Source organism: Bos mutus, chromosome 17, assembly GCF_027580195.1.
Source record: "Bos mutus isolate GX-2022 chromosome 17, NWIPB_WYAK_1.1, whole genome shotgun sequence".
NCBI classification, from domain to species: Eukaryota; Metazoa; Chordata; class Mammalia; order Artiodactyla; family Bovidae; genus Bos; species Bos mutus.
This window is the reverse complement of record NC_091633.1, coordinates 42,865,210-42,881,663: the sequence shown is the minus strand read 5'-3', so window position 1 is coordinate 42,881,663 and position 16,454 is coordinate 42,865,210. Positions and strand designations below refer to the sequence as shown.

Here is a 16,454-nt window from a genome sequence, read left to right as displayed (position 1 = left end):
TATAAGATACACCAATATTATATGTATTTTCAAGTTACACACTTGAAAGAAAATCATTTAACCTTTGCAGTATTCTTGCCAAAAACTCATAACCCAATCATGAGGAAACATCGGAAAACCCAAAGTGAGGTACGGCACAGACACATAACTGTCCTATGTCCTTCAGAAAAAGATCATCATGAAAAGACAAAAGTAGAAGAACTATCTCAAACTAATAGAGATGAAAGAGAAGACAAGTAAAAGCAATGTGTGATCACAGGTTAGATTCTGCGAAAGACAGAAAAACTGCAAAGGGCATTATTGAGAAATTCTGTCTGTGGACAGACAGACTGTGTTACTGTTCTTATGATATATACTCTTTAACTCTGAATAAGAGGCACAATATCTGCAACTTACTCTCAAATACTTTATATTGTATACATGGTTATTACAATAATGAGCATTAAGGCTAAATTAGTCATTTTTCTCTTAAAATGTTACTTACTTCGTGTGTCATTTCTCCTATTGTTATGTGATGATTTATTTGCTTCAGGTTGACATCTTGAGCTATTCCGGGACCCTGGTCTTTCTTGACTCTCTGGTCTTACATCTTCTAAGTGGAGTGGTACCCATCTGTGCTTATTAGCTTGAAGAAAACAAAATAAAATCATTTAAGGACAATGTACAATTTTCATTAAAGCTTTGCAATTGTGAAAGGACTCTAAATTTTAATTAAATAAATGAAAACTGCAACGTTTCTAAAGCTCAAATTAAAAGACAATGATAGAATATAACTGGAATTCTTTTGCTTTTAAGTGAAATGCACACTCTTCAATTTAATTCTGACAAAGAAGTTATAAAAAATATTAAGTATACACACTACTTTCATCTAATACTTGATACTTAGGCTTTAGAACAGGGTACACCTGATAATTGTTTTAATATTGATTCAAAACACTTTTAGTTTAAAATAACTGCCTCAAATTTTAGTTTATCCAGCATAACTACTAATGAGCTTTTTCAAAATGAAGTTTAACTGCAAATCTAACTGCATTTGATAAATCTTTGTATTTTCCTAATTTCTTAAGAGATAAAAGCAATTTGACATTATTTGTTGACTAAATGATAGTGTAATTAATAGCTATAGTACAGTGAAATCTTTACCTATTCATGGATTGCACAGTTAAGGTTTCAAAATGTTCAGATTTCTGCCCAATACAATTTTCGACTAAAAGAAAAAGATTTATGGGCAAAGGGAAAACTACCAAATTAATTAAGAGAATATTACTGTATTAATTTCCTACAAATATGGCAAACTATGGACAGATAAGGAAAAGGGAATACGAAAGAATCTAAAAGTTCTCTGAAGTCTATACTCTAAATTCTAATGAGTATCAGTGAGATTCTTTGGGGATAAATAAGCCCTTGTTTTAGGCTTCCCTGGTGATAAAGAATCCACCTGCCAGTGTAGGAGACACAAGAGATGAAGGTTTGACACCTGGGTTGGGAACATTACCTGAGTTGAGAAGTAAATGGCAACCCACTCTAGTATTCTTGCCTGGGAAATCTCATGGACAGAGGAGCCTGGTATGCTACATTCCATGGGGTCACAAAAGAGTCAGACACAACTTAGTGACTAACAACGACAAACTCCTTGTTTTAAAGATAAACGTGCGCTCTGTGTGTGTGTGTGTGTGCTCAGTCACTCAGTTGCGAAGAAATCCAAATTACTCACTGGTGACTACCAGCAATCAACTGATTAAATACGATTCTTCATTACTACAGCTCTCTTTAAATACTTAAAATCAAAATGAAGGTATAAACAAACTAACCTCTTTTTCGTTGATTACTAAACTGAGCCTCATCCTCACTGACATTTTCACCAGGACCATCTAATTTTGTTTCCCGGTTTTCTTTGCTTTCATTGTTAACACTTCTCTTTTCAACCTTGTCTTCTCTTTCTTTTCTGTTTTGTGGCTTCTTATTGCCTTGACTGATGACACTCTGACACTGCAAAAGGTTTTACAGAGTTAAATTTTCATGAACATTTTCTCTAACATATTCCCAAATTTGTGGTAATACCTTACCTACATATCGTAAAACAAATGACAACTCTTACAAAAATAAAAAACTACAAAAGACACTGTTAAGAGAAAAGTCAAGTGAAAGACAAGGAGAAAATAGTTACTAAGTATCTGATAAAAGGACTTGTATCCAAGATATATAATGAACTCTAAAATGCAGCAACAAGGAAACAAAAAGTGGGCAAGGGTTAAACAGACGTTTCATCAAAAAGATATACCGACGGCAAATATACATGAAAATGTACTTGACATCAACAGAAAAGTGCAAAGTAAAACTACAATGTGATACCATCAAACACCTTCTAAACTGATTAAAATTAAGACTGACCATGTCAAGTATTAGTGAGAATATAGAGCAATTAGAATTCTCATACACTGCTGGTGGAATAAAAAGTTTAGTAATTTAACATTTTAAATAGCTACCATAAAATCCACGTATTCTACTCCCAAGAAAAATAAAAGCATATATCCATGCAAATTTTGTACACAAATGTTTATGTAGTAGCTTTATTCCTAACAGTCAAAAAACTGGCATCAACACAAATGTTCACCAGTAGGTGAATGGACAGCATTATATCTATCAATTGACTACTACCCAGTAAATAAGAACAAACTACTCATATATATAACATAAATAAATCTCAAAATAATTAAGCTAAATGAAAGCCAGGGGCAAAAAAAAAGTACATGCTGTATAACTCCACTTATATAAAACTGTAGTAAATGCACTGTATATCAACTATACTCCAATAAAAATTTTTTTTTAAACTGGAGAAAGGGCAAATTAACTAAGTACAACTTATCAGTGGTTGGGATAATGGCGTGGTGAGGGACATGACAGAGAAGAGTTACAAATCAAGTTCATTACCCTGTTTGTGGAGAAAGTTTCACAGGTCAAAGTATATCAGACTATACCCTTCATATACAGTTTATTATGTTGTTTATTCATCAAGTTGTTTCATATATATTAAACTATACTCCCATATTACTGCACAAAATACAAATAACAAAATGTACAGTGTCAAATGAAACCATGGAACCAGATGACTATATATACTACTTCTTTAAAAAGAAAATCCTTTTTATTTTTTATTATTATTTTTTTATTTGACTATGGCTCCAACATGTGGGATCTTAGTTCTCCAACCAGGGACTGAACCCATGTCCCCTCCAGTGGAAGCATGGTCTTAACACCTGGACAGCTAGGGAAGTCCCTAAAAAGCCTTTTGACAGACTATTTCAGAATATCTTTTTAGAGCTTCTTTCATAGTTAAATTAGAAATCCATTTACTAAGACTTCCCTGGTGGTCCAGTGGTTAAGAATCACCTGCCAATGCAGAGGGCATGGGTTTAATTCCTGGTCCAAGAAGATTCCTCAAGCCCGGGGTCAACTAAGGCTGTGCACCACAACTGCTGTGCCTATGCTCTACCCCTGCTCACCATAACCAGAGAAAGCCCAAGAGCAGCACAAAAACCCAGCAGAGTCATAAATAAATAAAGCAAACATAAAAATCTAAAACTGTTTTAAAAAATCCATATATTGAACATCTTTTGATATGTTATACATATATATATGTATGTGTATATAAAGACTTAAGACTTCAACACATTGAAAAAATTTTACCCAAATGTATATAAAATAAATTTTGAAATACAAAATGGGCTTCAATTAGACATTACTTTAAAAAATAATCTATTTGTAGGCATAACATGAAGTTGACATCACAGTACCCCACCTTTCCAAATATATGGTCCTGAGAATACAACCAGATGAAGGCAATGGGATGAAAGAAATCAAAGTATTTGAAAAATGGGTACTTTATCAATGTGATTCTCTAAATTTGAAGTAAAATAAAGTTTGCATGTGAAATGAGAATACTTTCCCTTTATTTAAAAAAAGGTTTTAAAAGAATACTCACTTCAGTGTTCACTAATTCACTTGGTGTTGGCCAATTTGCCATATCACTGAAATCACTAGCCTAAGAAGTAATAAAAGAAATGTTACACAAATTAGGAATTTTTTAAATAGAAAAAGATTTTTCTAAAAGTAAATGTAACTTTTAAAATCATCTACATTCATTTATATGTAGGCATTTGCCAAATTAATCCAAAACTTTCTCCAAACAACAGAACCCAGAAAGAATGCTTTGGTCTTATAATCCAGCTTCTGGCACGATTAACAACTTTGACTAAACTGATAGATGCAGCATAACATATACACATGGAGATCTGGAAAAGGCTACAATTCTCTAGTATATTAATATCAAACATCAATGACAGAAGAGAAAAATACACAGTAATCTGAGGAGTTCCTTTCAGAATAGTCAAAAATTATTTATTGTCAAATATACCTTATTGGATTTCTTTGTCTTGAGTTTTCCTGCTTTTATAATTTGAGGGGAACTGAGCTCTAAAAAAAAAAAAAAAATACAAAGAACTGTTTTTTACAGCCGTATCACTTAAAATATTTGACAAAGTAACAATTAAAGCAATTTCAGTAAGTCAACGTAGTCATTATTTTCAACAAAATGCAAAGTTCTAAGACTCAAATTCCTAACAAGAAATCAACCACATTTCAAACATGGACTGAAAGTGGTCTACAGTGTTCAAATAAAGAAGAAAATATTAACAGCTTACTGAACTGACAGACCAGTCCTTTCACTAACAGGTGTAACATGGAAAAATTAGAAATATAACACATTTTTGTAAAGTTGGCGAATCAATTCCCAATGGGATTTATATATATTTATATATATATATATATATATACGTGTGTGTGTGTGTATATATATATATTACGTGTGTGTGTGTGTGTATATATATATATATATATGTTGTTGCTGTTTAATTGCTAAGTAGTGTCTGACTCTTTGCAACCCCATGGGCTGTAGCCCTCCAGGCTCCTTTGTCCATGTAGTTTCGAGGCAAGGAAATGGGTTACCATTTCCTTCTCCAGGGATCTTCCCAACCCAGGATCAAACCCATATCTACTGCATTGGCAGGTGGATTCTTTACCACTGAGCCACCAGGGAAGCCATATATTATATATATAATACATGTAATATTTAAATATATAATATATAAATATATTTGTATATATAAATATATTCACATACATCAAGAAGCATCCAGAAAATAAGTCAGAAGACTTCAATTTGTCTTTGGAAAAACCAAAATAGCTTATCTCTAGAATCAAGCCATAAAAAATAAAACAGACGTCTGTAAAAGCATGTGTAAGACTATCACAGTATCATCACCTGTCCCTATCTTGAATAAGAAGACAATGATGGATAACAATAGTCTCCAAATGAAGCTTTAAAATGTCTTTTATCTAGCACAATGATTATCTAGTTAAACATGCCCTAAAGTAAATATTAAAGTCGAATAAACAGAAAACACAATAATTTAGTAAACAACGAATCCCATAAATCATGGCAATGACTAATTCAGAGTAAAATAAAATGATTTTTGAGTTAAAACCAGAAAAATTCAAATAAGATATTATGAAAGGAAGCTGGATGAAGGATGACGACATCCCCAGGGATGGGCACACAAGGAATGTGAAAACTGTAGAAATTCTATTCCTAAAGCAGATAGTGAGTACATGCCTATTTGCTCTACACTTCCTTATACTTTAGGGACACAAGTAAATGTGTAAGTAAACGTCAGTTGCTCCGTCATGTCCCCCTCTTTGTAACCCCATAGGCTGTAGCTCGCCAGGCTCCTCTGTCCATGGAATTCTCCAAGCAAGGGTAGCCATTCCCTTCTCCAGGGAATCTTCCCAACCCAGGGATCAAACCTGGGTCTCCTGCACTGCAGGCTGATTCTTTAACATCTGAGCCACCAGGGAAGCATATTGTGTAGTCAGTCACTAAGTCATGTTCGACTGTTTGTGACCATGGACTGCAGCCAATCAGGCTCCTCTGTTCATGGGATTTTCCCAGGCAAGAATACTGGAGTTTGTTGTCATTGGGGAGCTTTCCAACCCAGGGATCCAAGCGGCATACCCTACATTGGCAGGAGGATTCTTTACCGTTGAACCACAAGACTATTATTAACCTAATGAGCAATTCACTATCAGGTCCAACTATCCTATTTCAACAATTTCCCACCACAATTATGAACTCAAAATTTTTCAGTAGCAACCATAATACAGTTTCATTTTTAATATGACTACTTAGCACTGTTTTGAAAACCCTGACAATTTTCAGCTTATCAATTATTTCATAACAAAATTCACAATTGTGCTTCCATTTATAAATAAATCCCCCTTCTCCAACTTGCTTCACCTCTTCTTAAAAAGTCTACAGAAACTACTACAGGGAAATGTATACATGCATATAAATATGCATAGGGATAAATACTTCATTAAGAAAAATGAGATGCAGAAAAAAATATGATGGATGGGTAGGACAAAAAGGGAGGCAGGAAAAAAATCTAATCTAACAAAAACAGTATTTGTCCAAATATTATCTGGAATTTGACTAAGGTATGTTCTATAAATAGCACATATATTTTATGAAAGTTACACAGTATCAAACATTTGAAAGACTCTTCCCTTAGCCAAATAAAAACACATCCCAAAATATTGCTAAGTCAAGTAAATTATTGCCTGGTGGTTACAAAACACAGCCTTACACAAACTATTTGATGTAATGGGAAGTAGTTAGGCATAGGCCACAAAAGTGAGTTTTATTACAAATCAAGAAGACATTAATAATCACAAAATTAAGGTCAGAAATTTAAAAATTATTCTGACCACATAAACTTTTAAACTTCAGTATTAAATGACAAGTAAGTTATTTACAAACAAAAATATTCGAATGTAAGTTAATAATCTTTTTGATTTAAAAATCAACATGGTGCCATACCCTACACAGACACTGATTATAACCTCTGGCTAAAAGAAGTTGGGAAGGTAACCCAATACTGTAAATCAACTATACTTCAATTAAAAAAAAAAAAAAGTTGGAGGTAACTCCCTGGCGATTCAGTGGTTAGCACACAGTTCTCTGCCAGAGGCCTGAGTTCAAACCATGATTTGGGAACAAAAGATTCCACAAGCCATGCAGGGCAGCCAGGAAGGTAGAATCTTGGATCTTTATTTCGTCACACATTTAAAAATAAAAGGAAAAGAGATTTTTACTTCAACCAATTCTTTTGTTTAAATTTTAATCTCTCAACTCCTCAGGTAATACATGGGAAAATTGATCGCATTTAATTCTGTGGCCTCTATAATTCTGACATTTTATTGATAAGAGTATCTTTAAGTACACACTGTAATTTGGATATTTATAGTTTACCAATATGGTAATTTATTTTCATCAAAAGATATTTGACAAATTATGCTGGCTACTGTGGTTGGATACTCCGGGATAAGAAAGAAGGATTTCTTAATACTGGTTACCAAGTGGCACTTTTAATTTACTTTTTTAAAAGGAAGACTGTCCTAGAACATTCCTGTTCCCAAGTCCCAATTGTTTCCACAGAAACAATGTTTCCTGATTAATGAGTTTAGGAAAAGAACTGACTTGCAAAGCCAGCACCTTTCCCCTCTTTCCTTTGGGAGCTAGCTGTCCACAAAAAGTAAGCATTCTGGTCTGCTCCTTCATGCTATTAACCACACAGGGTAGACTACCCAACAGAGGCAGAAAGGGAACACGCAGTTGTGCAACGCCAACTGTGAATACATTTGTCTAATTCCAAATTCAACATAAGGAAGTCCTTTGTGCTGCTCTCTTAGACCACCTCATCAACCTACTCTTTTTTTAGTTAAAAGAATGACATAAGCTTTAAAAAAACAAATCTGAATAAAAGATAAATATGATTCAAAAACGAAATAGCAGTAGCCAAACACGAAATGGCACTAAGAAATTTAAGTGAAGACAATTTTCACCTATTGTGCTGACAAAAAAGAAAATGCCAAGCGTTGAGAAGCCTGTATAAATGGACATTTCTCTCATGCTGTTGGAATGAATATGAAGTAGTAGACTCTTTCAAGGGTAATCTGTCATTTAAAATGTATATACTATTTTTGGAATGTCCTGCCAATCCAGTGGTTAGGATTCTGCTCTCACTGCCAAGGGCCTGGGTTCAATCTCTGGTGGGAGAACTAAATAAAACCCCCAAGCCACGTGGCAAAAAAGTACTACTACTACTAATATATATATATCCTTTTAAAAGATAACCAACAAGGACCTACTGTATAGCACTGGGAACTGTACTCAATGTTCTATGACAACCTATATGAAAAAATAATCTGAAAAAGAATGAATATACATTCTGAATCACTCTGAGGTACACCTAAAACTAACACAACATTGTAAATCAACTGGAATCCAATAAAGTTTTTAAAAATTAAATAAAATGCATATACATTTTAAGGAAAAAATTCCATTTCTCAGAAATTATCTGAGAATCAAGACAAGATACAAAGATGTCTGTATAAAATTTTCACTGTAGGGATTTCTGGCGGGCTAGTGGTTAATATTCCATGCTTTCACTGCAGGGAACATGGGTTCAACTGGACACTCTGGACACTAAGATCCTGTTTGCCGAGCAGCACAGCCAAAAAACTATGTTCATTGTAGCAGATAAAGGGCTTCCTAGGTGGCTCAGTGGTGAAGAATCTGGCTGCCAATGCAGGAGACACAGGAAATATGGGTTTGATCCCTGGGTTGGAAGATCCACCAGACTTCATTAAAACAAATAACCTCTAGGAAGTTCCCTAGATAACTGTATTTAAATAAATAACCTCTAGGGAGGTCCCTGGTAGCTTAATGGTTAGGATTTGTGGCTTTCACTGCCATGACTGTTCTAGAAAACTGCTCCAGAGATCCCACAAGCTGTGTGGCATAGCCAAAAAATAAATATATAACTCCTATATTCAACAATATAGTAGTTATATTATTGGTACTGCTGCTGCTGCTGCTAAGTCACTTCAGTCGTGTCCAACTCTGTGCGACCCCATAGACAGCAGCCCACCAGGCTCCCCTGTCCCTGGGATTCTCCAGGCAAGAACACTGGAGTGGATTGCCATTTCCTTCCCCAATGCATGAAAGTGAAAAGTGAAAGTGAAGTTGCTCAGTTGTGTCCGACCTCAGCGACCCCATGGACTGCAGCCTTCCAGGCTCCTCCATCCATGGGATTTTATTGGTAATTTATAAAAAATAATGCAAAACTTAAGAAATAAGACAAATGTGTATGTATTAATATACCAGATTCTACATATAATTTTATACACACATATAGAACAGGCAAAACAAGACCAAGAAAATATTTTCATTTTCCCATGTTCCAAACAAAATGGAGGAAGCTGTTCTTCCAGTATGTCATTAGGTAAAAATCTAAGACTAAAAAAGAAAGCCAACCTAAAAACTTAGAAATATAGAAACTTTAATTTTAAAAAATTTTCAGACAGATGAAGCCTAAGAAATTTAAGCTCCAATGTATATATACACACACTCACGTTTATATGTGTATATACATATGTATATATATGTATATATATCCAACATATATACACACACATATACATACATGTATCCGTGTATATACGTATATATACACACATATATACATACACATAAACAACTACGTGATCTTCATATATCCATTTTTCAATCACTGGTGAGCCAAAATGCAACTTTGAGTATTACTGCAATATCTTAATCTATAAGGAAACAATTCCTGATAAGAAAACAACTCATTTGAAAAGCTTGGATAGTGAGAATAAAAAAATGCAACATTATAGGTGATTTTACTCTAATTTTCATGACCATAATCTTTAGCAAAGTTTTAATTAAGAAAAGGCATTGACAGTTATAAATCATCAATCACATGGTTTTATTATATTTAAGGGAGAAATGTCATCAAATGCCATTTTATTACAGTAAATGAGTGCCTTAAAAAAATATGTAAAAAAGCCTACTTAACTTCTCAGACTCTAAAATTGATACTATCAATCTGTAGTCACTTTAGAGAACAACCTGTCAACAAATACACTGTGACCTAACAATTCCATGTAGCTATCCTAGAGTAAATCAGACAGTATATAAGAGAAATGCATAAAGATGTTTGAAACAACCAGGATGTTGATTAATGGGTAAATGGCTAAACTGACTACATCAGTTATATTTATAGACCACTTCTCTGCAGTTTTTTAAAGTTTAGACTAAAAAGCATCAACTTTATCACAAGAAAAAATTTTTATAAAAAGTATGTAGATGGTAGTTAACTAAACATATGGTGATCATTTTGCAATGTTGTTGTTTAGTTGCTAATTCGTGTCCAACTCTTTTGCAACCCCATGGACTGTATGTAGCCTGACAGGAAGCTCTGTCCATGGGATTTTCCAGGCAAGAATACTGCAGTGGGTTGCCATTTCCTTCTCCAGGGGATCTTCCCTACCCCGAGATCAAACCTGTGCCTCTGAAGTCTCCTGCATTGGAGCCAGGTTCTTTACCACTAGCACCATCTGGATTTTCTTGACCCAGGGATCGAACCCGCATCTCCTGCATTGGCAGGTGGATTCTCTACCACTAAGCCACCAGGGAAGTCCACAATATGCATATGCAAATCTGAATCACACACCTGAAACTAGTGTTAATATAATTTAAAAACTCACTGTAAAGAAAAATAAAAGGATCAGGAAAAATTTTTAATTGAGAATAGTCTAAATACACATACAAAACACTGTATTTAGAAATAATTTCACAGAAAGGTCTGAAAGGATATTCAATAAACTGGTAACATGACTATTCTTCTTTTTGAAGGGAACAGCAAATTTGTGTTTATAAAAACATATTAATGTATAATTTATATAACAAGTAAAACATTATTAGATTTACAGTAAGCTTATTTGAGGTTTCTGGGAAACACACTTGGAGAAAAGGTTGATGGGGGTCAAGAAGACTAAAGATGAAAAAGAAAAAAATAATTTTTTGTATTGTGACCCAACCACTCAGCATGAAGGGTAGTTCCCCAATCAGGGACTGAACCAGGCCCTCTGCAGTGAAAGAGCCAAATCCTAACCACTAGGTCACCAGGCAAGTCCCCAAATCAATATTTTTGTGAGTAAAAATTAAATTTAGAAAGCTGATTTTTAATATGCAAAATATAACCATGAGTACAAGGTAAGTGACTCATAAATCCCATACTGTGACTTTAGTAAAGGTCTTCAAAATAAGTAAAATTACTTTAAACATGGATCGGGGAACAATTCTTTCTAGTCTCCTGACCAGAATTTAAGACCACAGTGATACTATTCTAGGCTCTCTTGTGGGCCAGGCTTTCGCTGAAAAGAGGTTCTTATCTGGATTACCAGAAACACCAATACACAAGCCAGAACCATCCCCAAAGTGGAGGAAAGTGTGTCACAGGGCTGAAGAATTCCTCACTTGCAATTCAGTTAGAACTCCAGGTTCTAACAAAAAATTCATGACTACAAGTCCAGAAATACTTCCCTACATCTCCTATGTTTCTATCTCTGGTAGTAAACTTTCTGGCAAAAACTTTATGGATGGAATTCTGGTACTTCATTAAGTAACAGTAAATCCTCGTTTGGCTAGGAAAAACGTAAGTTTAATTCTGACATTATAGCATAATTAATATCCTCTTTCCCTCTCATGAATCTCCTGGTTTATAGGATAAATCACATAGGTTTCCAATGAAAAAGATTATTGTACTAATTTAACACTCCCCTAAGTTTGCACCTATTCTGGACTCTGAACCATAAAGGGCGTCTGCTCCTATATCATTATGATTGAGGTTGCAAATTTACTTAGGAAAATAGAAAGCTGGCAGACCTAGGTTACAGAAGGCCCTCTGGTATTAAGAAATGAAAGAAAATACATCCACTTCATTCATTTACAAGGCCCAGAAATCTTGCTGAAAGTCAACTAGCTAGGTAGTAGCTAATCTGGTCTAGAATGCAAGCTGTGCATTTCTACTCCACAAACTCTTATCTAAGTTACCTAGACAAAGTTTTTCAGTTACGAATAGAAGTTGTGTAGAAGTTTTGTGTAGAAGTACAGAGTCAGTGTTGGGGATAGACTATAAAGTTACTACAGCACTCCAAATATAAAGAACAGTATTCCTGCAGGTACAGAATAGATTCCAAGAACAGAAATGTTGCCTACAGAGAAACATCAGCAAAATTAAAGTCCATGGGAACCACACCTGGTTAATCACCAGATGCTTAATCTGCAACAAAGATTAAGGTCCCTAATGAAGGCACCTGCAGGCTAATTATAATAAACTGTTAAATATTTTAGCAAGGTAATCTCCAATTAAAATTTGAGTCTTAAAACCTGTCAAATTAATTGTACAACCAAGAGGTTTGTTTTTTTTTTTTTTTTGGTAGATCACTGACTATAATGTATAATGTGTGTAAGTCTCAAAGTAGGGAGGTGAGACAGACATTAAGATTCACTAAAGTTTTCGATTTAAGACTTCTGTTCTCTTCAGTTAGTAATAGTGGTAAACAAATGGAGCTTTGCAGGTAGGAGAAAATAGTGTTAAGTTTAAATTTAGAGAAAAAATTTTGAGTAGATTTTTCTGTGTTAAGATTTATCAAATGATAATTTAAAGACCATCAAACCCCAGATGTAAAATAACTATTTAAAGTTATACTGTTCTGCAGCATTAAAAAATGATTATTACTGTGCAAACCAACTCTTATCTCCCTCTATTGGAGTTCCTTAGAAGAAATGTTACTATAGCTGCAAAATGTGTCTATAACAATCACCTTATATTTGACCATTCCTTAGTCTCATTTGATCCTCACAACCCTGTAAACACGCTTAAATTTTCCCTGTTTCACTGTTAACCTTTAAGAAAAGCAAACACTTGTAAGTAAACAGCTGTAATTTCTATATGAAAAGCTTAACTTACTACAACTTAATTAGACAGCAAAACTAGTCTTCGTTTTATTTAGGATATCTATTTAACTTAAAAAAAAAACCTGACGCTGTTATAACCAAAATAAATCTCTAGGGAACATAGGGCATTGGTCCGCATCAAATTCAGTGGCACAATCTTACCTCCTCTAGGAAGGAGAGGTAACTGAATGTTTGTTGTTGTATAGTCGCTAAGACGCATCTGACTCTCTGCGACCCATGGACTGCAGCCAATCAGGCTCCTCTGTCCATGAGATTTCCCAGGCAAGAGTACTGGAGTGGGTTGTCATTTCCTTCTCCAGGGGATCTTTCCGACCCAGGGATCCAACAGGCATACCCTACATTGGCAGAAGGATTCTTTACCGTTGAACCACAAGACTACTATGACTACTATTCACCTAATGAGCAATTCACTCTCCGGTCAACTACCCTATTTCAACAATTTTCCACAATTATGAACTCAAAACTTTTTACTAACAACTACAGTACAGTGTCTCATTTTTAATATGACTACTTAGCACCGTTTTGAAAACCCTGACAATTTTCAGCTTATCAATTATTTCATAATAAAAAAATCACAACTGCTCTTCCAATTATTAATAAATTCCCCGTCCGACTTGCTTCACCTCTCCTCAGTCTACAGAAACTTCTGTAGGATGAACTGAACATCTACCTCAAGTCAGCTTTCCCAAGTCACTACCACGTGGAGGCAAGACAAAACTGAGGCAGTGCCAGCGGAGTGGCTCAGCTCCATTGCCCCCGCCGTGCCTCCACTAGTCAAGGAGAACCCGAGGTCCCACCTCTTCCTGTCGCTCCCTTCCCAGATGTCCATTTATGTAAATAGGCAGAATGAATGACACCTTGGAACGAAACACCTCCGACTGACAGGGCAAGGAGCCCTGCCCCTGCCCCTCCCCCAGCCCCGCGGAGCCTTGGTCCCCATGAGTCGCCCCTGCACACACCCTCCCGGTGCCTACCGCAGAGGAGCCACAGACCTGCCTCCAAGGTTTCCAGTGGGGGCAATGGCAGAGGCCCCGTCCCGGCGGGGGACAGGTGCTGGGGAGGCTTTCTGGTCCAGGGATTCTCCTTCGGCGGCGGTGGCGGCGGCTGCAGCTTTTCCTCAGAGCTGGCCGCCGCCTCCTCCTCCCGGGCATTCTCGGCCGGCGGGTCCCGCGGCAGCGGTCGCGGCGGCTCCCCGCCAAAGGGCCCTCCTGGCCCGCGCGCCTTGTGCGCCAGGTGCAGCGCCAGGGGCTTCACAGGCACGGCCGCCTGAGGCACGCTGTGTCCCAGCACCGGCGTCGGCGACGGCTCACCCCGCGCCCCCGCGCTGGTGGCGGTCGCGGCCCTCTCCTCCCTCGCCGCCTCCTTGCCCTCCCGTTCGACCGGGGGTAGCTGCTCAGCCTGCCGGCTCGCCGCGGCCGCCAGCGACTCCCTCTCAGTTGCTCCCGCGGGAGGCTCCTCCCGAGGGTGAGCGGCGGGCACTGGAATGCGAGCAGACATGGTGCCCCTGCCCCAGCCGCCCCAGCCAGGGGGGGCCCGGGGCAAGGGAGCCCGGCTGCCCGTCGCTCCGCCGGGACACCGACTGGCTCCGGCCTGAGGAAGAGAACCCGAGAACCCGGCCGCCGTCGCCACGGCCGCCCGCGTCGGGTGAGGAGGCCGTGCAGCTCTCGGCGTGCCGCCCCTCCCCGCGTCGAACGGGGCGCTAACCGCCCGTCGGCCCAGCCTGCCTCAGCGGCGCTAGCCCCGAGCCTGCCAACACGCGCCGGGTGTCGCAGCCGCAGCCGCGAGCCCTCACCCGACGCGGGCTGAGGCAAAAGCACCGCAAGCCCAGGCTTGAGGACCTCTAGCAGAGTCGGAGAGGCGCGCGCTACCTCAGCCGGTAACTGCTCGCGGGGGCGGAGGCGGGGCCGGGAAAGGGGGCGGTCCGAGAGGACGGAGCGGGGGCGGGACCTCCCGGAGGAGCGTGACGTGGCTACTCACCGGCTCCAGACCTCGCCAGGCCGCCGCCCGCGGTGGGTGACTGACGAGCCCGCCTGGGTGCCGCCCTGCTTGAGGGCCGGCCCCGCCCCAGCGGCCAGCCGAGGGGAAAGGAGGGCGAATAGGGCGAATCCCCGGCTCCCGGGCCGCGGCGGCCCTCGCTACGGGCACAGGGGCGGGGCGCGCACCAGGCCTCTGTGACTCGCAACCGGCTTGCGCTTCGCTCCGCCGGCTCTGAGGGAGGGGCGGGGCGCCCGACGCACGTGGCTCTGGGCAGCCCGGGGCTGGAGTCTCTGTGCCCCGGTCCCTGAAGACCAGTTCCCTCGGAGCAAAGTGGGTAATCTGGGCGGTCGACCCCGGGCTGCTCCCGAATGGGCCTTAGTTTCCCACCACCACCACCCGGCCAATTTGCTCCCCGCGTCCGTCCCTTCGCCCGGTGAAAAGGTTTCCCCCGGCGTTTTGGGCACTGTGACCTGTGATCTTGCTGCTGCTGCTAATCACTTCAGTCGTGTCCGACTCAGTGTGACCCCATAGACGGCAGCCCACCAGGCTCCCCCGTCCTTGGGATTCTCCAGGCAAGAACACTGGAGTGGGTTGCCATTTCCTTCTCCAATGCATGAAAGTGAAAAGTGAAAGGGAAGTCGCTCAGTCGTGCCCGACTCTTCGCGACTCCATGGACTGCAGCCTACCAGGCTCCTCTGTCCATGGGATTTGCCAGGCAAGAGTACTGGAGTCGGGTGCCATTGCCTTCTCCCCTGTGATCTTAAGCCATGTCCAAAATAAAAAACAGTGTAATCTATAGGTAACTTTAAGAAACCTTTGCCCCGGGACCAGAATTAGTGTATTTCCCCGTCCTTATTCCCACCCACAATCCGAAATAATCTATAGGTAACTGGCGCTGGGAGGGATTGGGGGCAGGAGGAGAAGGCGACGACAGAGGATGAGATGGCTGGATGGCATCACCGACTCAGTGGACGTGAGTCTGAGTGAAATCCGGGAGCTGGTGATGGACAGGGAGGCCTGGCGTGCTGCGATTCAAGGGGTCGCAAAGAGTCGGCCAGAATTAGTGCATTTCCCCGCCCTTATTCCCACCCACAATCCGAAATAATCTATAGGTAACTTTAAGAAACCTTTGCCCCGAGACCAGATATAGTGCATTTCCCCGCCCTTATTCCCACCCACAATCCGAAATTTTTAAAATGCTTAGGAGTAAAACAGATAATACTAAGCCGGCTTAAAAAAAGAAAAAGTAAGTTACAGGTTTTGTCTGTGTCTTTTTAAAAAAAAACTTTTAAGTGTTTCAGGTGTACAGCACAGGGATTCAGTTATATACATTCTTTTTCAAATTATTTTCCATTATAGCTTGTTATAAGATATGGAATATAGTTCTCTGTGCTATATATTATGTTCTTGTTTGTTTATTTGGGGTTGTGCTAGGTCTTTCTTGCTTCGAGGGGTACTACTTTTCTAGTTCCAGTGGTCAGGTTTCTCACTTCATGGCTTCTCTTGTTGCAGG

The 16,454-nt window shown here is 39.3% G+C and overlaps 1 protein-coding gene across 10 annotated transcripts in view; it reads right to left on the bottom strand.

Annotated features, from left to right (window-relative positions):
- Nucleotides 1–14,869, bottom strand: part of LARP1B (La ribonucleoprotein 1B) — a 139,128-nt gene extending 124,259 nt beyond the window's left edge. For 4 of the 10 annotated variants that reach the window (XR_011467465.1, XM_070386512.1, XM_070386513.1 and 1 more), the window contains exons 1-5: nt 13,939–14,868; nt 4,415–4,473; nt 3,983–4,042; nt 1,812–1,989; nt 485–625 (exon numbers count right to left, since the gene is read on the bottom strand). Coding sequence is in view for 8 of the 10 variants with exons in the window: in XM_070386512.1 (XP_070242613.1) it covers nt 485–625; nt 1,812–1,989; nt 3,983–4,042; nt 4,415–4,473; nt 13,939–14,461 (961 nt within the window). In the remaining 2 variants the exon portion in view is untranslated. Of the gene's footprint in view, nt 1–484; nt 626–1,811; nt 1,990–3,982; nt 4,043–4,414; nt 4,474–13,634; nt 13,687–13,938 lie in introns of those variants that run through there. The other 6 variants (XR_011467466.1, XM_070386509.1, XM_070386511.1 and 3 more) reach the window with 6 other exon arrangements.
- Nucleotides 14,870–16,454: the final 1,585 nt, after the last annotated feature.